The sequence below is a fragment of the Phacochoerus africanus genome, chromosome 1, assembly GCF_016906955.1.
Source record: "Phacochoerus africanus isolate WHEZ1 chromosome 1, ROS_Pafr_v1, whole genome shotgun sequence".
NCBI classification, from domain to species: Eukaryota; Metazoa; Chordata; class Mammalia; order Artiodactyla; family Suidae; genus Phacochoerus; species Phacochoerus africanus.
In genome coordinates, this window is record NC_062544.1 from 154,764,614 (window position 1) to 154,790,643 (window position 26,030).

The following is a 26,030-nucleotide window of genomic DNA, read 5'->3' on the forward strand; positions in this document are numbered from 1 at the left end:
ATAAATCAGATATAACAATCTGAAACAAAATTCTGTGAGGATCAAATGAGAGTTATTCAAAGAAGGCACAGGTGGATTGCTATTAGTATCTATTAATGTAGATCATGAAGTATAATGAGAATAGTTGAATGACCAGCTCAATAGATTACAGAAAGTTTATTTGGTTTATTTACTTCCCACTCCTTTAAAAAAAATAAGCTCACAATTAGATAGAGAAGGATATTTCCTTAACCTAATAGCTGTTATTATATATAGTCACTCCCATTAAAATTAAGATCAAGGAGTTCCCGTCGTGGCACAGTGGTTAACGAATCCGACTAGGAACCATGAGGTTGCGGGTTCGGTCCCTGCCCTTGCTCAGTGGGTTAACAATCCGGCATTGCCGTGAGCTGTGGTGTAGGTTGCAGACACGGCTTGGATCCTGCGTTGCTGTGGCTCTGGTGTAGGCCGGTGGCTACAGCTCCGATTCGACCCCTAGCCTGGGAACCTCCATATGCTGCAGGAGCGGCCCAAGAAATAGCAATAAGACAAAAAAAATTTAAAATTTTTTTTTAAAAATTAAGATCAAAACATGTATCTTTAACCCACTTGTGGTATAGTAGGTTAAAGATCCAGCATTGCTGCACCTATGGCATAGGTTGTACCAGTGGCTCAGACTTGATCCCTGGCCCGGGAACTTCCACATGCCATGGATGTGGCCAAAAAAGAGAAAACAAAAAGAAAACAAGGGTCCATATCATGATCATTGTTAGGTAACCTTATTCTGGATGTTCAAATCAGTGCAATTAGATGTAAAATAAAAGTTAGAAAGAGTTACTTATGAAAGAGTAATACAAACTATTCATAGGAGTATCATTGTTTTTCTGAAAAACTCTAAACCATTAGAACAAATAAGAGATGTTAATAAAGTGTATGGTTATAAAATCAACATACAAAAAAGTAATAGTTAATGATTCTATTTACATGAGGTTCAAAAAAAGACAAAACTAATCTCTAAAAATATGAATCAGAACAATAGTTGCTCTGAGAAGGGGAGTACTACCCGAAGAGTATATAAATTTTCTGGGGGTATGGAAACATTCTATAATTTGGTTGGAGTGCTGATTATCAAATGTGTAATGCACATTTAAAATATGTTGGCTGATTGGGTTAAAAAAAAGACCTATCAACATGCTCTCTATAAGATACTTACTTCAGGGCTAAAGACACACGCATGGATTGAAAGTGGGAGGGTGAGAAAAGATAATTGCATGCAAATGCAAATGACCAGAAATTAGGGATAGTGATACTCATATCATATGAAATAGACTTTAAAACAAAGGCTATAACAAAAGACAAAGGGCACCGTATAATGATTAAAGAATCAACACAAGAAGAGGATACTATACTCAATATACATGTACCCAATACAGGAACACATAAATATATAAAAGCAAATACTAATAGACATAAAAGGAGAAATTGGCAGTAAGGGTCTTTAACACCCAACTTAAATCAATGGACAGACCATCCAGACAGAAAATCAGCAAGGCACCCATGGACTTAAATGACACAATAGATCAGTTGGACTTAATAGATACCTATAGGATATTCCAACCCAAAACAGCAGAATTCAAATGCCAAGTGCACATGGAATGTTCTCCATGATAGATCACATGCTAGGCCACAAATTCTCAACAAATTTAAGAGGATAGAAATTATATCAAACATTTTGTCCAACCACAATGGTTGAAACTAGAAACCAACTACAGAAAGAAAAGTAAGAAAAGAACAAACATGTGGTGGCTAAACTACATACTACTAAGAAAACAATGGGTCAATGAAGAAATCAAAGGGGAAGTCAGAAAATAACTCAAGACAAATGAAAATGGAAACACAACACTCAAAAATCTATGGGATGCATCCAGAGAAGTTCTAAGTGGAAAGTCATATTGATATAGGCCTTCCTCAAGAAACAAGAAAAATCTCAAACAACCTAACATACCACCTAAAAGAATTAGAAAAAGAAGAAAAACAAAGCCCAAAGTTGGCAGAAGAAAGGAAATAAAGATCAGATAGGCAATAACTACAGATTAAAAATAAACAATAGAAAATATCAATGAAACCGAGCTGGTTTTTTAAATTTTTTTAAAGATAAACCTATAGGTGGGCTCACCAAGAAGAAAAGAGAAGACCAAAATAAACAAAATAAGAAATGAAAGAGGAGAAATAATAATTGACATCACAGCGATGCAAATAAAAATCATAAGAAAATACTATGAACAGTTATATGCCAACAAATTGGACAGACTAGAAGAAATGGACACATTTCTAGAAGCATGTAACCTATCAAGACCTAATCAAGATGGAATAGACAATTTGAACAGACTTTGTAGTGAAACTGAATTTGTTATTTTTTTTTTAACCCCCAGAAAACAAAAGTCCAGGACTGGATGGCTTCACAGGGGAATTCTACCAAACATATAAAGAAGAAGTAATACCTATCCTTCTCAAACTATTCCAAAAAATTGAGGAAGATGAGACATTTCCAAATTCATTCTGCAAGGCCACTATTACCCTGATGCCAAAACCAGACAAAGACACTACAAAAAAGAAAGCTATAAGCTAAGTCAATATCTTTTATGAATATAATATGCAAAAATCCTAGACAAAATATTAGCAAACCAAATCCAGTAATTATAAAAAGGATCATACACCATGACCAAGTGGGATTTATTCCATTCTCAAGGATAGTTCAACATTCGCAAATCAATCACTATGATATACCACATTAACAAAGAAGGGATAAAAATTACATGACGATCTCAATAAACACAGGAAAAGCATTTGGCAAAATTCAGTATCCATTTATGACCAAAAAAAAAAAAACACCAAATGAAAGTGGGTATAGAGGAAACATATCTTAATATAATAAAATTCATTTATGACAAACCCACAGCCAGCCTTATACTCAGTGGTGAAAGCTGAAAGCCTTTCCTCTAAATTTAGGGAAAAGATAAGGATCTTCACTCTTACCACTTCTATTTAATGTAGTATTGGAAGTCCCCAACTGGACAAGAAAAATAGATAAATAAAAGGCATCCAAATTGGAAGGGAAAAGATAAAACTGTCACTGTTTGCAGATGATGTGATACTTTATGTAGTGAACCATAAATTCTTCACCCAAAAGCTATTGTAACTAATAAATTAATTCAGCAAAGTTGCAGGACACTAAATTAATATACAGAAATCTATTGCATTTCTGTACACTAATATGAACTATCAGAAAGAGAAGATAAAAAACAATCCTGTTTAAAATCATATCAGGAGTTCATGCTGTAGCACAGTGAGTTAATGATCCAGCTTGTCTCTGTGGAGGCACCAGTTCAATCAGCATCAATCCCTAGCCTGACATAATGGGTTAAGGGTCCGACATGGCTTAAGCCGGGGTATAGTTCATAGCTCTGGCTCGGACCAATCCCTGGCCTAGGAAACGTCCATATGCTGGCTCAGATCCTATCCCTGGCCTAGGAAACTTCTGTATGCTGCAGGTGCAAATGAAAAAGAAAAAAAAATTCACATCCAAAGAAATAAAAATACCTAGGGATAAACTTAACCAAGGAGGTGAAAGACCTATACTCTGAAAACTATAAAACATTGATGAGGGAAATTGAAAATGATACAAAGAAATGGAAAGATATCTCATGCTCTTGGACTGGAAGAGTTAATGTAAAAATGACCATACTACTCAAGGCAATCTACAGTTTCAGTGCAATCTCTATCAAACTAGAAAAATAATCCTAAAATTCACATGAAACCACAAAATACCCCAAATTGGCAAAGCAATCTTGACTAAAAAGAACAAAGCTGTAACTATCACCCTCCCAAACTTCAGACTATAATACAAAGCTAAACTAATCAAAACAGCATAGTATTGGCACAAAAGCATACATTTAGGTCAATGGAATGGAATACAGAACTCAAAAATAAACCCATGCACTTATGGTCAATTAATAAACAACAAAGGAGGCAAGACTATGCAATGGAGAAAAGACAATCTCTTCAACAAGTAGTGCTAGAAAAATTAGACAGCTACATCTAAATAAGATATAACATTTTTACACCATATACAAAAATAAATTCAAAATAGATTAAAAACCTCAGTGTAAGACCTGAAACCATAAAACTTCTATAAGAGAACATAGGAGAATACTCTAACATAAATCTTAATATTTTTGGATCTATATCCTAAGACAATTGAAATAAAAGCAAAAATAAACAAATGGGTCAGATTAAACATTTCTGCACAGCAAAGGAAGCCATTGGCAAAACAAAAAGACAACCTGCAGAATGAGAGAAAATATTTGCAAATGATATAACCAACAAGTTAATACACAAAACATATAACAGTGCATACTACTCAATGTCAAAAGAACAAACAACTCAAACAAAAAGTGGACAAAATAGACATTTTTCCAAAGAAGACATACAGATGGCTAACAGGCACATGAAAGGATGCTCAACATTGATAATTACTAGAGAAATGTCAGTCAAAACAATGAGATATCACTTCACACCTATCAGAATGGCTATCATCAAAAAGTCTGCAGATTACAGATGTGAAGACGATATGGAGAAAAGGGAACTCTTGTACACTATTGGTGGGAATGTAAATTGGTGTAGCCACTACAGAAAACAGTATGGAGGTTCCACTAAACACTATAAATAGAATCACCATATGTTTCAACAATTCCACTCCTGGGTATATATCTAAAGAAAATAAAAACATTAATTTGAAAAGATATATGTGCTCCAGTGTTCATAGCAGCATTATTTACAATAGTCAAGACATGGAAGCAACCTGAATGTTCATTACAAATTGAATGGATAAGAACTGTGGGAGTTCCCATGGTGGCTCAGCAGTTAACGAACCCAACTAGCATCCATGAGGACGTGGGTTCAATCCCTGGTCTCGCTCAGTCAGTTAAGGATCTGGCATTGCCATGAGCTATGGTGTAGGTTGCTGATGTGGCTCAGATCCCTTGTTGCTGTGGCTGTAGTGTAGGCCAGCAGCTGCAGCTCCCATTGGATCCCCAGCCTGGGATACTCCATATACCGCGAGTGCGGCCCTAAAAAGACAAATAGACAAAAAAAAGAAGAAGAAGAAGAAAAAATTGTGTGTGTGTGAGAGAGAGACAGAGACAGCAAAATACATACACACACACACACACACACACACACACACACACACACACTGGAACATAAGCCATAAAAAGAATGAAATTCTGCCATTTGTAGCAAAGTGGGTAGATCTAGAGAATATTATGTTTAATGAAATAAGTCTGACAGAGAAAGACAAATACTATATGTCACTTGTATGTAGAATCTAAAATATAATACAAATTAATTTATATGTATTCAAAACAGAAACACATACAGAAAGCAAACCAGTGGTTATACTGTAAATCAACTATACTTCAATTAAAAAATAAAATGTGTTACTGCATGTAAATTGGAATTGCATAGCCTCCAGCAGCATCCTTTGGCCAGGGAAGTTCCAGGAGAGGGAATCAGCTGTGACCCATCAGCAGCCAACACCTATTTGAAGGAGGACTGCCTCAGCCTTGAAGAGGGAATCTGAGTGGCACACAACATTCACCACATGATTAAATGTAGAAGATGAAATTATGAAACAAATGGAGGGAAATATTGATAAACAGTCCCCACAATGGGATTGGAAAGGACTTTCTTTTGTGAGGTTTTCCAAGCCATATAAAAAGAGATATAAAACAGCTATTATGACAATTAGTTTTATCAAGGTGGGGAGTAAAGATGAGAAGAGAAAGCAACGGGAAAACCCACCAGCATCACTGTGGTCTAGGTACAACCTCCCTTGCTAAAAGCCCGAACATCTGAAGGACTGGCTTTTCGTGACAGTGCTGCTTTTCTCAAAGCCCGGACAAATAGAGCACATCAGCCTTGGTTTACAACATGAGCTATTTGCTCCTGGGACTCTCAGGATTACGTCACATTTGTATATGGTGGGGAGGGGCTGATTTTCAGTCACCCAGAGGACCCTGCTTATTTCAAACTCAACATGCTTGTAAGAATATGTGGTCTCCAGTGAAAGACACTGTCATATGTCATCTCACCAAACCTCCATAAGTCTCCATTTTAAATAGGAAGGAAAGAAGGCTTAGAAGGATCAAGTTGCTCAAGGTCACACAGATAAAAGCACTTTCCTGAGCCACCTGGATGTGAATGAAGAGCTGTCTGATTCCAAAGACCTTATTATTTCTGCCACCTCAGTCCCTCTCTGACTCCATTCAGTGAGGTGGGCTGTAGAGGCCACACAGGTAGGAGGCAGTGTGCATCTGTGATTAGAAGAGTGATTCTCAGTCTTGGCTGCACATTAGACTCATCTAAAATCCCATTGGTTCCAGTGAGAAGCCAAGGTTGAGAACTGCTTATTAGATGCACCCCAAAAATTCCCTAGAATACAACGTTGGTGTTATCTTCAAAGTTAATGTTACCTCTTCCTCATGCTTCAAAAAGATTGCATCGCTGGATAATCCTGTGACTATATTGAGCATTTTATGTACAACTTTATTTTCATATTAACCTAACAGAGATGGTAGCTAAACAAAAACATAGCAGCTTCAGTAAGCTTAGAAATTTTAGGTACTGCCATGTATCCTCACGTGTGCTGGGGAGTCATAGCTCTGAATAGAGTTGGAAAACCTTAGGTTCGTGTTTCAGCCCTGCCACTTACCACCTGTATGATTTGATCTTAGTTTCTCCTGAATCTGAGGAAGTCAGCTAGATTTTTGAGCAGCAGAATGACATGGGGGGGTGGGGGTGGGGGAGAACTTCTTTCCACAATATCAGAAGGTGGGGTACAAAGATGTTGTTCAAAGGATACAGGGTATTGATAATTTCACCACCAACCCACCCCCGGAAGCTGAGGGTAAGGACAGCTATCTGATGCGAATTTTGGCTCGAGAGTTAGAAGAACCTGTTTTTGTTAGGATTCCTTAAATGGAATTTGTTAGTCTTAGCTCTTCCAAAATGAAGATGTTAAGACCCAAATCTACCAGTGCAGTGATATCGCAAGAATCTGATGTGACTTCAGATATCCTAAAGATCCTATCCATCAGGGAACCGGGAGCCAGGTGTCCAATGACAAGGACTGCTAGGTCTGCTTTTGCCCTTTGCAGTCTCCTCATCTCTGGCACAATAAATCAGGACCTTAATCTAACTCAAAGTGGACATGTGGGGTCTGCCCCAGCTCTGTCACCCTCATGCTTCTAGATTGACAGAGAAGTACTAGGTGTGAGATGTGAACTGGGAGAATGGCAGTGCCCTGGAAAGAAACAGTCACCTCTTACACACATGGAGGCAGCTTAGGAGCCAGCCAACAACCTCATTGTTTTCCCTGGTTGCTATGTCCAGGCCCTCCGTTTCAGAAGAAGAATAGTTTTGTGTCTTGCCTACTATCCATTTTAATCCTGCAGCCCATTTCCCAAACTTTCCTTCACAGGCAACGGGCAGGCATGAGACTTCTTCCAGATTTAGTTCCTTGACATTCTGCAGAAGCACCAATTTGCTTATGTCCTTTAAGGTTGCTTAGCAATGGGACCACAGGAGGCAGGGTGAGCAGCATGGGATTTCACAGGTGGCTCTTGCCTCTCCCTGTTGCCTTTGTTCCTACCCTCTGTTTCACTCCTTTTAGTCTTCATGTTCCTCTGTGAAGTGTTGATCTCAGTTTTTTTGTTACACGACTTAGGTTTGTGCCCATCCTGTTGTAAACCACCTTGAAGCCTTTTTAAAAGCACGAAAGATTCACGTAAAAAACAAATTATATAATTTTGGACCTGCACATCTGTGGAGTGTGTGCCAGTGAAGCTCTGAGTGGGGGACACATCTGGAGGTTGACTCACCCAGAGGCAGCCAAGAAACCTGGTCAGGCATCTAACAGACTCCTGCTTTGCCAGAGGGGCACAGAAGGATGAGCCGGAGCCCGGAACATTGCATCACTCAGCAACCCCCATCTCCAGGGGAGCATGGCCAGGAAACTTGTTTACTATAGTGGGTTGTACAAAATAGAAATTTTAGGGTTTTGATAGGGATTCCAGCAACACGTTTGTGAAACTGTGTAAAGTGGAAAGGACAGGGGTTTGGGGTTGGTCAGACCTGGGACTGAACCTCAGGCAGAAGAGAAGCACAAGGTCCATAATCAAGAGAAGAGGCCCCCCAGTACAGTGTGTGCTTCCCCCACTGCACCAGCAAGCACCCACACCTTGCCGGATCCCTGCATCACCCCCTTGCCAAACAAAGCCTGGCAGGCCCTCTTGGAGAGGGACTAAAGGAGCCAAGCGGCCTCCTTAACTGTAGCAGTAGTTGTCAGATCTTACTTTAAATGTCATATAACCATTTTTTACATGGATATAAATTTCTAATTTGGCTTTTTCCTTTACACATTCCTTTGGCATATGTGCTAAGCACATGTTTAAAAAAAAAACCTAACTGTAGCTTAATTCTGATTTTCTTCCTTTTAAATGATCATCACTCCACACTCTAATGCATTATTCATTAAGTAAACCATAAGAGTTATTTTGAGCTCACGGGAGGGAGGGCAAGTGTGAAGATACAGTTTTGTGGGTCACATCGTTAGCACCTGCCAAGAGTTCCATAGTCAGACCTGTTTCCATCCAGGTGACTTCCAGAGCACAGATATTCAACTGAAATACCTGAATATCACTGTATAGCATTTGAAAGTGATTACAAAGAAGGAAGATGTTACAACATCCTGCTTCAAGGCAGTTGGTTTCTTCTTTACCTCCTAAAGTTTGAAAATAGGACTTTAGGCACACATCCTCCTCTAGGTTTACATTGTTAGAGAAGCTTCTGTTTGTTTTGACATCTCTGAAACCAGGTTGCATCTGATGGTTGCTGCCAGCCAGATAGTACTCCAACATGGCTCTCATTGCCCATGCGGACGAGTGATTGTTCACCTTGTCATCTTGCCACTTGAGGCACGTGAATCACTAACACTGTGCACCATGAACTGCTGTTTTAAAGTCTTCAAAAAGATTCATTGTGACTCAGCATTGAAACGAAAGGTTGTTCTGTGTGCAGAGGGTGTTAAAGCAGAGGAGCAGGGCAGAAATTTGACATTTGTGGAACAAATGTTCATGTTCATCACTGTAAGAATGATCTCTGTTTCATATTCCAAAGCCACAACCAAGTTCTAGATAGGACTAAAGGAAAGAAGAAAGACCTTCCACAAAGCAGTTGAACTGAGTTGTGTCTTTTTGCTAAAATGCTTGCAAAAGGACTGGCAGTTATGTACCACATGATGTGAGTGAAGGGATATGGGGTAAAAGTGTCTGGATAAGTCTAAAGAAGCTGTTTCAGTAGTACAGAATGAACATTGTAAATGTAAGAAAGCATTGCATTATTATTTAATTGGCAGTGTGTTTTTTTTTCTCTCTTACTGGTACATAAACCATAGTACAGTTGCTTCTTTTGTTTGATGAAATATGGTACTTAGAAGAGCTAGAATTTCCTTAGATAACTCATATCTGTTGCCTGGTTGTTAGCATGAGAACACTTATAAAATTCACTCTCAGAATCACATGTCTGGCCACAAGCTGACACACTCTCAGATGGTTTCAGTGTGAGCAATAAAGATTTCATGGACTCCTAGAATGAGGAAGCTGTAAAAGAGTCTTGGGGATTCTATGGTCTTACAGAGGGAAATGCTCAAGCCCAGAATCCAGAAGCCTGCATTCAGTCACTGGGCATTTATTTAATCAAATGGACCATGAGAATGTGAAGCAGAGATGCCCTTTTCCCAGTGTACAGCTGGACATTTGGGGCTTAGGGAGGAGTGAGCTGGGGGAGAAGGAGAGGAGAAGTGGGAAGGGATAAGGTTTCAGGTTAGGAGGCTGTTCATTCAGCCCTTAGCAGGATTTGCTTTTTGTGGACACCTTCCCCACAATTCCCTCTTGTGTTTCCATTCTCCCTCCATCCCTGCCTTCTTCCTTAGCTTTTGTCCACTCCTCTCCTCCCTTCCTGCCCTCCTTCTAAACCTTGAGAAAGCAGATTAGTTAGCGTGGGGAAAGGGATGGGTCAGGCAGGGAGAAAATCACACAAACAGAAGGCCTTGAAGAAACATTTTAAAAACTTAGCCGGAAACTTTTCCATCTCAAATCCTACCAGACTCTAGAGCAAGGGGTGACAGACTACAGCCTTCTGCCTCTCTTTGTAAATAAAATTTTATTGAATCACAGCTGCACCCATTCATTTCCATCTTGTCTATGAATGCTTAATTTAACATAGCAATAGCAGGACTGAGTATCCACAAAGCCTAATGTTTACTAGCCTGGTCTAGATAAGTACTTCCCCAGGAGTATTTTGTGGAATCCTGGTTCTGCAAAATGTTAAATAAGTGTTGTTGGAAAGAAAAAGATTCCCAAGTCAAATAATTCTGGAAATTGTGCTTTTTAATTGGGGAACTTCTTAGAGCCTTTAATAGCCAATGTTCATGGTGAATTTCTGAGAGGTAGCTGAAATATACAGGGTTTTCCAAAGTTTATTTGAAACCTTTTTCTTACAGAGCACCTGATGGGTCTAGAGTTCCTCAGAACACACTTTGGAAATGGCTCTTTAACAATATCCAAGATACGTTATTAAAGCTATATCCGTTACACACTCATCAGTATAAAGAATGAAAGGAGAAAATGTAGTTAAGTGTTTGCTTGTGAATGTTTCAATCTCTTGAAAGATCCATAACAAACTGGCACCACCACTTACCTTGAGGTGCATTGAAACGAGGAGGGAGACTTTTCACTGTATTGATTATTTACATTTGGACTTTGGGATCATGCCAATAGACTTCATTACCTAAACAATCAGTCTGTCAATCAACATAATTAAATTTTAAAACAAAAATGTAAAACGGTAAACCACTTTGGAAAACAGTTTGGCGTTTTTAACAAAGTTAAATATATACTTACCATATGTCCCAGCAGTTCTACTCCTAGGTATTTACCCAAGAGAAATGAAAACATATGTCTAAGCAAAGACTTGTAAACAAATGTTCATAGCAACTTTATTTATGATAGTCCTAAACTGGAAACAACCCAAATGTTTATCAGCAAGTGAATGAATGTACAAATTGAGACATAGCCATGTAATGGAATATTACTCAGCAAGGAAGAAGGAGCAGGCCACTGACACACTTAGCAAGTGGATACATTTCACAGAAGTTACACTGGGTGAAAACCAGACACTAAAGATTCTAAATCCATTTATGTGAAAATCTAGAATAGATGAAACAAACCTACAGTGATGAAAATCAAATCATTTGTTGCCTTGAGTGAGTATGAAGGAGATTTGACTGCAAAGGGACATGAGGGAACCTTCTAGGGAGATAGGAATGTACTATATTCTGATTATGATGGTGGCTAAACAAGGATGCACACTTGTCAGACTCATCAGTCTGTATACTTGAAATGTGTGGATTTATTGCACATGCATTGTACCTCAATAAATTTAATTTTTAAATGAAAGAAATAAATGGCTCCAAAGGGAGCAGTGAAAGAAGAAGAAGTATTTGTAATGAGAAGATGAAGTTAAGTTCACCCTCCAGAATGTCTGTAAATGGGCTAAGTCTCCATCCTGTAGTGTGGGAACCCCAGAGAAATGGAGAGAATGGAGCAGACTTTGCCTGACCCAGTTCTTTCTTTGCCAGCTGGAGGTTCTGATCTGGAAACCAAACCAAACTTATTACAGGTTTCTTTTTATAACCTCATATTAGAACTTGGAACTCTTAGTGTCACAAGTCTGCCCAGATGAGAGGGAGGGAACATAGACGCCACCTCTAAATGAATATCACTATCACATTGTAGGGGGAACCTGTGGGGTGAGCTATTTTGGTGTAATCATGTTTGGGAAATATAATCTGGTAGAGAGTAAAGTACATGCCATAGTACCTGGAACATAGTAGGACCAAACAAATGACACCTATCTGGTCATTACAACCACTACCATGTTACTGCTATCACTTTTGTTGTTAATATTATAGGTTATTGCCAGGAAATCTGAGGTACCCATCACTGTTGGTGTTCTGGTGCTTGCTCTTCCTGTGATGGTTGAGAGCCCCAGACCCAAAATAATTTTTAGGAAATTGTTACATGGAAACCTAAATGCTGGCTCAAGATGTCTGCAGCATAGTTCACAGTCAGTAAAGGTGGTATCATCATCGTGAGTAGAGATGGCTGTGAGTCCACAGGCTGTAAGTGAAACCTGGTGGAGGAGGGCAGAGAGCAAAGACAGGCTTCCATGTAAAGATGAGTTGGTTATGTACCTGCAGCCTTCTCCACAGTGATGGATCCCCATGGAGCCCCTTCTGCCCAGCTCTCCCATCCCACTCCCCTAGGGAAAGAAATACAGCAGTAGCTTGGTAAGTCCTTTAATTCACAGTGGGTGCTACCCACACCCAGTGCCTGGACTTCTCTGGACTGGTGTCCCTCTGTATGACCCTACAGAAGACTAACAGCAGAATTTGGGCTTCATCAATTGAAAGGCATCCATTCACTCTTAGCCCAAGAGAAAATAAAGACCACAAATTTAAACTGCAAAATCATGCAGTCAGTGTAGAATCTTTTCCTAATAGAAAAGGATTTCTATCGCCTCCTCTAATCCTCCGCCAGCTTATGGTGCTCTTGGGAAGCAGCTGTGTTTAGAAGCTAACCCACTTGTCACAGGCAGGCTCCTGAGCTGCTGCCACTTCTTTCCTACAGTCTGTCTCTGAACCTGGGCTGCCCAGTTGGCTCCATACCCACAACCCTGGGAAAAACAAGGACACTTTTTGAGGTTGTGCTTTACAAATGCAAATTAACTTCACCTCCAGCAGACTGCTCAGATTCCCTTTGTTCTTGGCTCACTTAAGGTTAAAAAGGTGCAGGGGACAAGGAACCAAGCCAGGCTAGACAACATTGTTTCCAGAAAAAGCAGCACCTGAAAGAGCCAAGCAGAGGAGGATGGAGCATTGCTGTAACTCATCTGGCTTTTTTTTTTTTTTTAATCTTTATTTCAGCTGAGTGTTACTGGGTTGTTTTTGTTTGTTTGTTTGTTTTGCGGGTGGGGGGAGGGGTTGGCCATGCTTGTGGCATACATAAGTTCCTGGGCCAGGGATCGAACCAGAGCCACTGCAGTGACAATGCCAGATCCTTAACCTGCTGAGCCATGAGGGAACTCGTCACTTGACTATTTTTCTTTCTAACTTACTAAGTGCCTGGACCATTTTCTGTGTGGCCTCCCCACTTGCCTTTTCTCCACTTCCATCCTGTGTATGATGACCTGGTCTCCTCCTCTGATAGAGTAGAGGTCCTGATTCCTCTATGTCTAATAGAGATAGGTCCTGATTCCTCTCCAGTCCCTTAGGGCAGCACCTTTCAAAACCTTTGGTGAGATCAGAGTCACCTGGAGATTTTGTTTTTTAAAAAAACAAAAATTGCCTAGCCTGTTCCCTGTGTTTCTAATTTAATAGGTCTGGAATGGGGACCCAAGAATTTCTATTTCTCACAAGTTCCCAGGTGATGCTGAAGCTGCTGGTGGTCCACACTTACAGTAGCTCTTCTGGTGGTATATACACCTCTATCGTGGTGTCTGTTATGTTCTGCTTTTCATTGTTATTTTATAGCAGAGACTTAGATCAGTACTATCTGATAGAACTGTGACCCACATATACAATTTTAAAGTTTACAGTAGCTACATTAATAAAAAGAATGAAATTAATAATATATTTGAAATAATTAAATATATCCAAAGTATTGTTTCAACATGTAATCCATACCAAAAAAATTAGTGGGATATTCTACAATTTTCATACTAAGTCTTCAAAATTAAGTAGGTATTTTACGCCTATAGCACACTTCAACCTGAACTAACCACATGTGGAATGCTCCATGGCCACATGTGGCCAGTGGCTACCATATTGGGCAGCGCAGACTAAGATAATGCTTACTGTGCCCTAGATGGTGTTATAAACCCCTTATGTATTAACTCACTTAATCCTCACAGTAGTCCTAGGAGTTAGGCAGTATTATTAGTCTCGTTATATAGATGAAGAAACTAAAGCACACAGAGTTTAAGTAACTTGCTCAAGATCACTGAGCTAGAAAGTGGGGGCAGGGGTTTTGAAGCTTGGCAGTCTGGCTTCAGGATCAGCCTCATTACCACAAGCTCCTGCTGCTCAACCACAGTTGCCTGGAGGCTAAAAAAGAAACATGATGAAAAAATGCTCAACATCGCTGGTTATAAGAGAAATGCAAATCAAAACTACCATGAGATATCACCTCACACCAGTCAGAATGGCCATCATTAATAAATCCACAAATAACAAGTGCTGGAGGGGATGTGGAGAAAAGGGAACCCTCCTACACTGTTGGTGGGAATGTAAACTGGTACAGCCACTATGGACAACAGTTTGGAGATACCTTAGAAATCTATACATAGAACTTCCATATGACCCCGCAATCCCACTCTTGGGCATCTATCCGGACAAAACTCTACTTAAAAGAGACACGTGCACCCGCATGTTCATTGCAGCACTATTCACAATAGCCAGGACATGGAAACAACCCAAATGTCCATCGACAGAGGATTGGATTCGGAAGATGGGGTATATACACACAATGGAATACTACTCAGCCATAAAAAAGAATGACATAATGCCATTTGCAGCAACATGGATGGAGCTAGAGAATCTCATCCTGAGTGAAATGAGCCAGAAAGACAAAGACAAATACCAGATGATATCACTTATAACTGGAATCTAATATCCAGCACAAATGAACATCTCCTTAGAAAAGAAAATCATGGACTTGGAGAAGAGACTTGTGGCTGCCTGATGGGAGGGGGAGGGAGTGGGAGGGATCGGGAGCTTGGGCTTATCAGACACAACTTAGAATAGATTTACAAGGAGATCCTGCTGAATAGCATTGAGAACTTTGTCTAGATACTCATGTTGCAACAGAAGAAAGGCTGGGGGAAAAATGTAATTGTAATGTATACATGTAAGGATAACCTGACCCCCTTGCTGTACAGTGGGAAAATAAAAAAATAAAAATAAAAAAAAGAAACATGACCTTTGTATGTCTCTGTAGCACAGACCATGCTTAGCTCAGATGGGACATCCAGTAAATGTTTGCTGGATGAATTAAATGAGACAGGGAGGAAGGTTTTGTCACATATACAGCCAAGAGGATTGGGAGGGAGACCATCACTGTGTGTGACTAGGTGAGAGGGGATTTTTTTTTTTATCTTTTTTAAAAATTTTTAAATGATTTTTATTTTTTCCATTATAGTTGGTTTACAGTATTCTGTCAATTTCTACTGTACAGCATAATGACCCAGTCACACACACACACACACACACACACACACACACACACATATATATATATATATATATATATATATACTTTCTTTTTCTCACATTGTCCTCCATCATGTCCCATCATAAGTGACTAGATATAGTTCCCTGCACTATACAGCAGGATCTCATTGCTTATCCACTCCAAAAGCTATAGCCATGTGGCTCACAACATAACTACTCGGTGTTGCTTCTACAGTGGCTGTGGCTCGAGAGGGGATATTTTAAATTTAAATTTAAATTTATTTAAATCATTTAAATTTAAATTTGAAATTGTCTGTTCTCAAGTTTCTACCAGGCTAATAGAAAAATATGATAAAATACACAATGACAAGAATAAAGTTCCTACATACTGTAATTTAGATTGGCATTCATGATTATGGTGACCAGAACCAAGAAAGAGATAAACTGAGAGGGGCTACCCAAACTCAGGGAATCTGTAAAGGGACATTAAGTAAAGGAATATGGTGGGGTACACAGGGAAGCAGTGACGAGAAGGAATAATCATTGTCCTCCCTCATTAGCATTGATTGAGCGCCGTGTACTGCAGACCTCATTTCCAGGAAGCAGACTATTAGCTGCAGATTTGCCAGAAACACCTTCAGGAGAGTAATGGATCAGGAGTGGGAATGGGGAGAACAGCTAAGGAAATTTCAGTGACAGGGAACCATCCTCCTTCTCCCCCCCTGCCTAGGAGGAAGGGGCAGCTACTTCTCTACTACCAAGGAGGGTGTCTACAAAAGACAGTATTCTCGGAGTTCCCATCGTGGCTCAGTGTTTAGCGAATCCGACCAGGAACTATGAGGTTGTGGGTTCGATCCCTGGCCTTGCTCAGTGGGTTAAGGATCCCAGCGTTGCCGTGAGCTGTGGTGTAGGTTGAAGACGTGGCTCGGATCTGGCATTGCTGTGGCTCTGGCGTAGGCGGCAGCTACAGCTCCAATTGGACCCCTTGCCTGGGAACCTCCACATGCCATGGCTGCAGCCCTAGAAAAGACAGACAAAAAAAAAAAAACAAAAAACCAACATTCTCAAGTTGGGCTTTGAGGATGGTCCCCACACCACCCCCAGTCTCGACCTGGGGATCAGAGCCTTTCATGGATATGCCTCAGTTTTGGCACATTTTCTTAGGTTCAGATGAGAGATAGGGTTTGAACTATGTTCCTGGAGTGGAGCCAGATCAGAGTAGAACAGCCTTTGAGAGTCTGACTCTGCATGATCAGCCATTTGTCCTCTCTCCAAGGTCTGCTAAAACTAGGAGTCCTTTGATCAGGTGGTAAGTTCCCTGGGAGCAGAAATAATCAAGTGTTACCATTAAAGGTCTTTTGCAGTTGGCAGTGTCCACTGAAAATAGAAAAAGAGAAGGAAAGTAGGGGAAGACTGAAATATTACATATGCATCATGTGTCCTCCTGGAATGTATGACCTTGAATAAATCCTTCAATCTCTCTGTTACTCAGTTTGGGGGAATGAGACCCACCTCACAGAAACTTTTATGAGTATTAAATCAATTTATAAGAGTGAAATATTTGCAAATATAAGAATGCTCATTAAATATGTGTTGTTATTCCAGACATTAGCACACTACAACATGTTTCCCACTCATGGATAAACTTACCTTTTCAGAATTTGCTATAATTTTCTCTGCCAAGGTGCACGTTATTACCTATGGTGGCAATGGGGTAACGGCAGCCATCTCTGTGGCTGAGACCAGGATGCAGGTTTATCTGAGAAACACAAAGTCACACTCAGCTTAGCCCTTAGAAAATGTTTGTTGAATGTGTGACTGAAGAAATAGAATGAATAGTGGAATGGTAGTGAGCAGATGCAGCTTTTCCTCCAGAAAGCCTTCCTGGGTTCCTCCAGCTTTTGTGGGTTTCCTGGCAAGCTGCTGCACATAAAATCTGCTCTATCCAACACAGTCCTGTATTATATAGACCACCTTCCATTGTTCTCTCTTTGTTCTGTGTGTGTTCTCATCTCCTTGGTGTCAACAAGATGGTTTCATTCTTTTTTCCTCCAGAAAGCTACCTTTAAGTCCACATTAAATTATTCATTTACCTAAATCCACAGGTTTATACCCCTAAAGAGAATAATAAGGGGGTAAAGGGTGAGTACCCTTATAATTATATAGGATATGGGTTGAGACTTATTCTTTCTTATCTCAGGGTTTTGTGAAGACTAAGATGACATGAAAATTTCTCAGTAGAGTGCCTTGCATTTATTTAGTAGTACTCCATAAGTGGAAATTTAGAATTAGTGGTAGTATCAGTATCTGTATTGGGGAGGACAGGGGATGAGGTGGGAGGAGAGGGAACGAGGTACGAGAATGCTTTCATGCCCAATCACGTTCAGCCTGGAAGGCTGACTTTCAGAATTCAATTGTGAAATCTAACTCATGCCCCAAACCTAAATAATACCTTGGGCTATGGCCACCCTGCCTTGAAATGGGAAATTAGACAGTTTCACAAGGATGCACAGCTGTGTTGCCTGAGCCATTTGTTCCAGGGAAACTGGAACAGGCAGTGAACCTTTGGCAACCAAGGAGAGCATTGCCAGCCAGCCTGCAACCTGCCTGACTGGAGCTGGTCCAGCATACCAAGCAGCCAGGGCTCAGGAGAGGGCGGGTGCCAGAGAGCGAACACCTCCTTGACGTCAGCCCCTCCCCAGTCGCCCCGCCCTGCCTGCCCCTCCTCCCAGACACCTTGCCACCATCCTTGCTACATCTCTGCTACGTCCCTGCCAACCTCCTCTCTCCTTGGCAAACTTGCACGGAGGGGCGGGCTGGTACTGAGAGATGACACTTCAGACAATTTGCAAGCCCAAGAGGATGACAGGTCGAAGGCCCCGATGTCCTTTTTAGGTAAGTGACTATCAGACATGATCAGACTGGGGCTTTCTCTTCTCTGGTTTTGGAGAATTTGGAACTGAGGGTAGATAGATGCCTACATGCTCAGGTCGGGACCTCAGCCTCTTTTGGCAGGTTCTGGGACTCCCCAGGGCTTCCTCAGGGGTCCGAGAGATCCTCTTTTAGTTGCTGAGGCACCCACTGGACCAGACTGCAGGCGGCGGGGCTGCAGGCTTGGGGAGACTGGTCTTATTGGGTTTGTAGGAGCCACGTACTGGGAGACACCATAGCTTTGTAGGGCATGCGAGCCCTCCACAGGCTGCCTCGCCAGCTGCCGCCCAACAAAAGTCCTGTTTGTCCTGCTTCCTTTCTGCTCTTATCAAAACCTCCTGAGAGCACACACTTGGAGGCAGGAAGCCAAAGCTGGGACTTGTCTTTAAAACACAAATCCTGGCAAATGCTCACACAACCAGTCAGAACTTTAGAAAGACGTGAAGGCCGACCTGCTCACGTGAGGAGAAGCAGTACCGGCTGCAGCAGGTGAATGCGTGCACTTGGGTCTCGGGAGGGATCTGCACGTTCCATCCTTCTCAGCCTTCTCTGGCCTTTCTGGCTATGAGACCTGTGTTCATTTAACCTGTTCGTGTTAATCAGAGACAAGCAAAGTGAGAATGATATGTGCACACACACGTACACACACCCCACGCTCCCACATCACAAGACTCATTGCTTACTGCTTTCTTTTGTTGATGTTGTCTTCAAAATACACATGGATAATTTCATGGTAAGCATTCAGCTGCAAGTAACTCAAATGAATGGAATTCTATAAATATTCTTTAGTCCTCACATCTTTTAAGAAACCATTATTGTAATCTTGATACAAGTCAGACTGTGAACTCAGTTCCAGGGGTCCATATGCTGAAGAAGCTCAGGGTCCCAGGGGAATGACCTAAATGTAGCAGAAACTGGATTTCCACAGTGGTGCAGTAGGTTAAGAATCCAGCTGTAGCAGCTTGGGTCACTGTGGAGAAGTGGGTTCAATCCCCACCTGCCTCAGTGGGTTAAGGATCCGGCATTGCTAAAGCTGCAGCATAGGTGATAGCTGCAGCTTGGATTCAGTCCTTGGCCCAGGAACTTCCATATGCCATGGGTATGGCAAGAAAAGAAAAGAAAAAGGAAAGGGGAAAAAAAGTAAATGCAGCAGAAACTAAAAGCAGTTTCCACTTGTTGAATCCAGGCCCTGTCTGGGGCCTCTGTACATCTTTGCCTCATATTCCCAGCCCTGAAAGCACCGTGAAGGGAGTTGTCTTCCTTACATTAGTCCAGGGGAAGAAAGCTGAACTAATCTGCCTGAAGTCCCACCACTAGGCAGTTACAGAGCTGGGATGGACCTAAATCCCACTGACCCCAGGTCCCCACACCTTCCTGCCACATTCTTGGTGGAAGGGCCGTATGGAGAGAAGGGCCACATGAGAATAGGAGCAGGGTCCCCTGGGAATACCAGGCAGGAAGCCACCATTTCTGATTGGACAAATTAAGGAACTGTGACTTCATCAAGACAATGGAACAGTCAGGGTGGGATTTCAGAGATAGATACATCGTTACCTAGCAGGAGAGGGGTGTGGGCAGGACTTTGAATGAGTATGCGTATATCCATATATGCATATATGTGTGTGTGCATATATCCCCACACCTCAGAAGGCTTTCATGTTTAGACAGCAGTGCATTGTTGCCCTGTCATAATGATGAATAAGCTTTGAGTTTCATGCAGCCTGCTTCCTTGGTTAAGACAGTTGAAGTTCCCTGGTGGCTCAGTGGTTAACGAATCCGACTAGGAACCATGAGGTTGTGGGTTCGATCCCTGGCCTTGCTCTGTGGGTTAAGGATCTGGCATTGCTGTGAGCTGTGGTGTAGGTTGCACACGTGGCTCAGATCCCGCATTGCTGTGGCTCTGGCGTAGGCCGACAGCTACAGCTCCAATTTGATCCCTAGCCTGGGAACCTCCATATGCCACAGAGTGGCCCAAGAAGTGGCAAAAAGACCAAAAAAAAAAAAAGTTTATATTACAAAGGTAGCATGTAATATAAACTGACCCCTCAGCTGGAATTTGAACAGGTTAAAAAACCATGTATTCAGGCTGTTATTCTCCTCGGCCATTTCACCTCCAGACTCCACACTCTGAATCAGAATATTTTAAATGGTGAGAATCAGAGGGAATATATATATATACACACACACACACACAGATGCAGCAGTAGTCATGGGATTTTCCACCCTATCTAAGTGGCCTCCAAAGTGTGTCTGTGGGCACATGCTTTCTCACCAGGGTGCTGGGAAAGTTTCCCGCAAATCTCCTTTCAGCAAAATCTCCTTCCAGGACACACCCTCACACACTCTGTGCTGTCTGACCTCCATGGAAACTTTTTAAAATTAAAGAATAGTTTGAATTTACAGAAGAGTTGCAGAGGTAGAACAGAGAGCTCCTGTGTAGCCTGCACCCAGTTTCCTGTTATCAGCATCTTACATTACTAATGACAGTATTGATACGTTATTATTAACTGAAGTCACACTTTATTACTATTTCCTTCACTTTTCCCCAGTGTCCTTTTTCTGTTCCAGGACCCCAACCAGGTTACCACAAGACATTTAGTTGTCATATCTCCTCAGGTACCTTTTGTCTATGAGTGCTTCAGACTTTCCTTATTTTTATTTTTATTTTATTTTATTTTATTTATTTTTGGCCACAATTATAGCATGTGAAAGTTCTGGGGCCAGGGATCAAACCCACGCCACAGCAGTGACCTGAGCCACAGCACCAACAATGCCAGATCCTTAACCCACTGAGCCACCAGGGAACTCCTGGATTTCCTTTTTTCTTCTTCTTCTTCTTTTTAGGGCCATACCCATGGCATATGGAGGTTCCTAGGTCCCAAGCTAGGTGTTGAATCGGAGCTGCAGCTGCCAGCCTATGCCACAGTTAAGGGTAACGCCGGATCCTTAACCCACTGACGAGGCCAGGGATTGAACCCTCATGGTTACTAGTCGGGTTTGTTACTGCTGAGTCACAATGAGAACTCCAGGCTTTCCATATTTTGATGAACTTAATGAGGAGTGCTGGTCAGATATTTTGTGGAATGTCCTTCAATTGGGATTTTTCAGATTTTTTTCTTCTGATTGAACTGAGGATATAGATTGGGGAAGGAAAGCTACAGAGATTGAGTGCTATCTCCATATCCAGGGTTCATACTATCACCATGACTTTGTCACTGTTGGTGTTGACCTTGACCACCTGGCTGAGGCAGTGTCTGCTGGGTTCTCTAATGTAAAGCATGAACCATTTTTATAAGCCTTTTCCTTTTAGTTTGGGAGAGAACAAAGCAGTCTGGACTGGTGCATTTGTGTTCTTTCCCATGATGTCAGCGAGATGTTACCTGAATTTTAATGATCCTGTTATTTTATTAGGAACTGGGCTGACCTTTTCATCCATCTAATTCTGACTCTCATTGTTGTCAGAGAAAGTCTTTGAGAGAACATCTTTGGTGTGTGGGTTTGTTCCCCTCTCACAGCTGATTTTCAGATGGCAGCTCCTTGGCAGAAATGGTCATGTCTTCAATATACAGTCCCGTTATACTAGGCTCCTCTTTGTTCCATCTCCCCCCACCCAGCCACGAAATGCTTGTGTACCAGCAGTTTTCATGCCAGTGCTGGTATGCATTTGTTCCTTTTGTCCTTTGGGGGAACTTGTAGCTATAGATCAGAGAAATTAGGATGCTATAGAAAGAGCCCATTCTTGAGATGCTTCCCTTTTCTTAAATCTGGGAAGGAGAGGAGGAAAGGAAGGGAACCCAAGTGAATATCAGCCTGTTGAACTTTAGCATTTTAAAAACCTGATGCCTAAATCCAGAATGGTCACTACAGAACCTTAATTATATTTCTCCATAGATGGTATTCAAGTTACTCCTACTGCCTAACAAACCACCTCAAAACTTGTGGCTTAAAACCCCAGTCGTCATTCATTTTGCTCATAGCCCAGTTGGGCAGGGATTACTTATCTCTGCCCTGCTCAGACTTGCTGGAGTAGCTTGAGTGGGGCTGGAAGACTAACTTTCAAGATGGCTCACTCCCTGGTGAGCAAGTTAGTGCTGGCTTCATCTGGAACTTCAGCTGAGATGGAAGGTCAGGGGTCTTGATTCCTTTCCACATGGACCCCTCCATGGACTGCTCAGGCTTCCCCTCAGCACAGTGGCTGACTTCTGAGAGTGTGGACTAGGAAGAAGTTGTGCCATCCTTTATGACCTGGCCTCAGAATTCACGTAGCATCTTTTCAACCATAGTCACAAACCCACCCAGATTCCAGGGGGTAGAACATAGACCTCACCTCTCACTAGGAGTGAGGTCACATTTAGGAAGAGTATTTTGGTTAGGATGTGCTATGGTGGTTATTTTTGAAACACATAAGCTGTCACAGCTGGCTAGTGATTGATTTAAAAGAGGCTTTTTTGGCCAGTTTTATTTAGATATAATTGACATGTAACATTGTATTACAACATGATCTTATATATATATATATAATGAAATGATTACCACAGTAAGTTTGGTTGACATCAGTCACCTCACATAGTTACAAATGTACATGATGAAAACTGTTAAGATTTAGTATCTTAGCAACTTTCAGATATACAGCACGTATTGTGAACTATAGACGCCATGCTGTACATTATCCCCAAAATGTATTTATTATAACTAGAAGTTTGTACATTTTGACCACCTTCACCCATTTCCCACCCCCACTCCCCACCTCTGGTAACCACCAATGTGTTATCTGTTTCTGTGAGCTTAATTTTTTAATTTTTTATTTGTTTTATTTTTTCTCTTTACAGTCATACCTGCAGCATACGGAAGTTCCTGGACTAGGGGTTGAATTAGAGCTACAGCTGAATGCCTACACCACAGCTTACAGCAACGCTGGATCCTTAACCCACTGAGCAAGGCCAGGGATCGAACTGACATCCTCACAGAGACAACATTGGGACCTTAACCTACACTGGATCCTTAACCCACTGAGCAAGGCCAGGGATCGAACCGACATCCTCACAGAGACAACATTGGGACCTTAACCTGCTGAGCCACTGCAGGAACTCTGTAGCTTAATTTTCTTTAGATTTCACATGTAAGTGAGATCATGTGGTATTTGTCTTTCTCTGTCTGACTTATTTCAGTTAGCATTATGGCCCTCAAGGTCCATCCATGTTATTGAAAATGGAAGGATTTCCTTCTTTTTGTGTCTGAATAATATTCTTTAGTGTGTGTGTGTGTGTGTGTGTGCACACCAGATTTTCTTCCATTCATCCATCAATAGACACTGAGGTTGTTTCTTTGTCTCAGTTATTATAAATAACGCTGCCTTGAACATGAGGCTACAAATATCTCTTAAAGATAGTGATTTTGTTTCCTTCAGATATGTACTCAGAAGTGGAAATGGTAGAAGTTCCTGCTGTGGCACAACAGGACAGGCAGCATCTCTGCAGCACCAGGATGCAGGTTCAAACCCCGGCCCAGCAGAGTACGTTAAAGGATCCAGCATTGCTGTAGTTGAGGCATAGGTTGCAACTGCAGCTTGGATCCGATCCTTGGCCTTGGAGCTCCATATGTCATGGGGCAGCCAAAAAAAAGAGAAAAAAAAGTGGAATTGCTAGATCATATATTAGTTCTATTTTTATTTTTTTGAGAAATGTCTATCCTGTTTTCCATAATGACTGTACCAATTTACATTCCCACCAACAGTGCACAAAGTTTCCCTTTTCTCCACATCCTTGCCAATGCTTGTTATCTCTCGTCTTTTTGATTATAGTCATTCTAACAGATATGAGATGATATCTCATTGTGATTTTGATTTTCATCTCTCTGATTATTAGTGATGTTGAGCATCTTTCACGTACCTGTTGACCATCTGGATGTCTTCTTTGGAAAAATATCTATTCAGACCCTCTGCCCATTTTTTAATCAGATTATTTGGGTTTTTTGCTAATTGAGTTCTTTATATATTTTGGATATTTAGAAGGGTTTCTTATTCTTCAGGAATAATTTGTTGTGGCTAACGTGCTGGACTAGATATGGGGAAATAACCTTGATCCAGATAATAGTCACTGCCATCTGGCTGCTTAGAGTTCAGACAGGGAAACAGACAAGACACTGGGCATATCTATTCAGAGAGATAGGGCTGGGGCAGGAGTAGGCTTAGAGGTTACATGCACACAACAAGGGACTCCTAACAAAAGCTTCAAGGCCCAAGAGGAGTTCTAGGTGGGAAATGCTCATCCCAAAAAGGACTGAATGACTTAAGGCAGAGAAGCAAAAGCCAAAGATAAAAGGGGATGTGGTTGCCTAAGTGTTTCTGCCTTTGAGGAAAGTTTTGTCTTTTAGTTGCGGTCATCACAGTGGTCACTGTTGTTTGTCTTCATAAAGCATTCTCCTGCTCATGTAGGACATTTTCACAGATCAAAACTTTCTCAGGACCTAGGGTCTGGAGCAGCCAGGACCAGAGGAAGCTAGGTGGAAATCCTGGTACTGCTGCCTGTGGCTGTTTTGACCTTAAGACAAATTACTTAATTGGAGGTTAGCGTGGAGGCGATAGGAAGCCTCAGGCTGCACATTTTTCTTTCCTGTCTCTTTCCTGCTCCCAGGAGAGGACCTGCACTGTGTATCTGTGTGAGTGTGTGTGCTCACTTGTGCATGCACAGGTTTTGGTTTGGAAGCTGTGGTCTGTCATCCTCCCAGAGATGAGCTCATGCTAGCCGGAGGCCATAGATGTGTCTGGGGCACCCAGGTCCCATCTTGCGTGGTTTCCTAGCTCACCTGTGTACTAGAGATTATACTCTGAGCAATAATTCCCAGTGGAGTCATGGACCACATCAGCCCAAGAACCAATGATCTCCAGGCATTTCTGGAGCCCTGCAGGTAATGGCCTGAGGGGTCTCTAAGAACTAAGCAGCACTCCTTGTCTTTTAGCCCTGTGACCTGAGGCATGTCCCCAGCAGGACTGGATGGGAGGGGACATTTGGAATGCAGCTGCCTGGAAAAAGGGCAGCAGCAAAGATGAGTACCCACACTCCTTTTTTTTCTTTATGAAAAAAAGACCCATAGAGAAGCTCAAGATCACAAAGGCCCAACTAAGTTCAAAGGGGAGAGGAAACAGGCTCCACTTCTTGGTGGGAGGAGTGTCAGAGAACTTGCAGACAGGATTCTAAATCACCACACCAAGCATCTGGGATGGCCATGCTGCCATCTTGCTTAGTGATGGGGGATGGCTTAGAAGACGTCTCAGACTCCTGTGGTTCTGTCACAGAGTTGAGAGGCAATGGAGAAAATACCTAGCAGTGGAAACCTAGTTTAATGGTGAGGGAAGCTCTACTTAGCAGGTGTTCTAAATCACAAGGAAACTAGGGAAGGATTCTGTTCGTATGTGTGAGGGAAAATGCATACATGTAACCAATGTGTCTTGTGTGCAGGCAATTTTAAGAGAAAAATTATACTTTTTTTTTTTCCTACAGCTGCACCTGCAGCATATGGAAGTTCTAGAGCCAGGGATCGAATCAGTGCTGCACCTGCTGGCCTAGGCATAGCCAAAACAATGCCAGATCCGAGCCACATCTGTGATCGCAGTTTGCAGGAATGCCAAATCCTTAACCCACTGAGTGAGGCCAGGGATTGAACCCACATTCTCACAGAGACAACATTGGGTCCTTAACACACCGAGCTGCAA

At 41.7% G+C, this 26,030-nt stretch overlaps 1 protein-coding gene across 4 annotated transcripts in view; it reads left to right on the forward strand.

The window, feature by feature from the left end:
* Positions 1 to 26,030, forward strand: part of TMEM108 (transmembrane protein 108) — a 356,853-nt gene that overhangs the window by 308,992 nt on the left and 21,831 nt on the right. Inside the window, exon 1 of one of the 4 annotated variants that reach the window (XM_047782818.1) lies at positions 18,143 to 18,283. The exons of the other annotated variants lie outside the window; for them this stretch is intronic. Coding sequence (XP_047638774.1) covers positions 18,271 to 18,283 — 13 coding nt within the window. The 5' untranslated portion in view covers positions 18,143 to 18,270. Of the gene's footprint in view, positions 1 to 18,142; positions 18,284 to 26,030 lie in introns of those variants that run through there. 4 annotated transcript variants of the gene reach the window in all.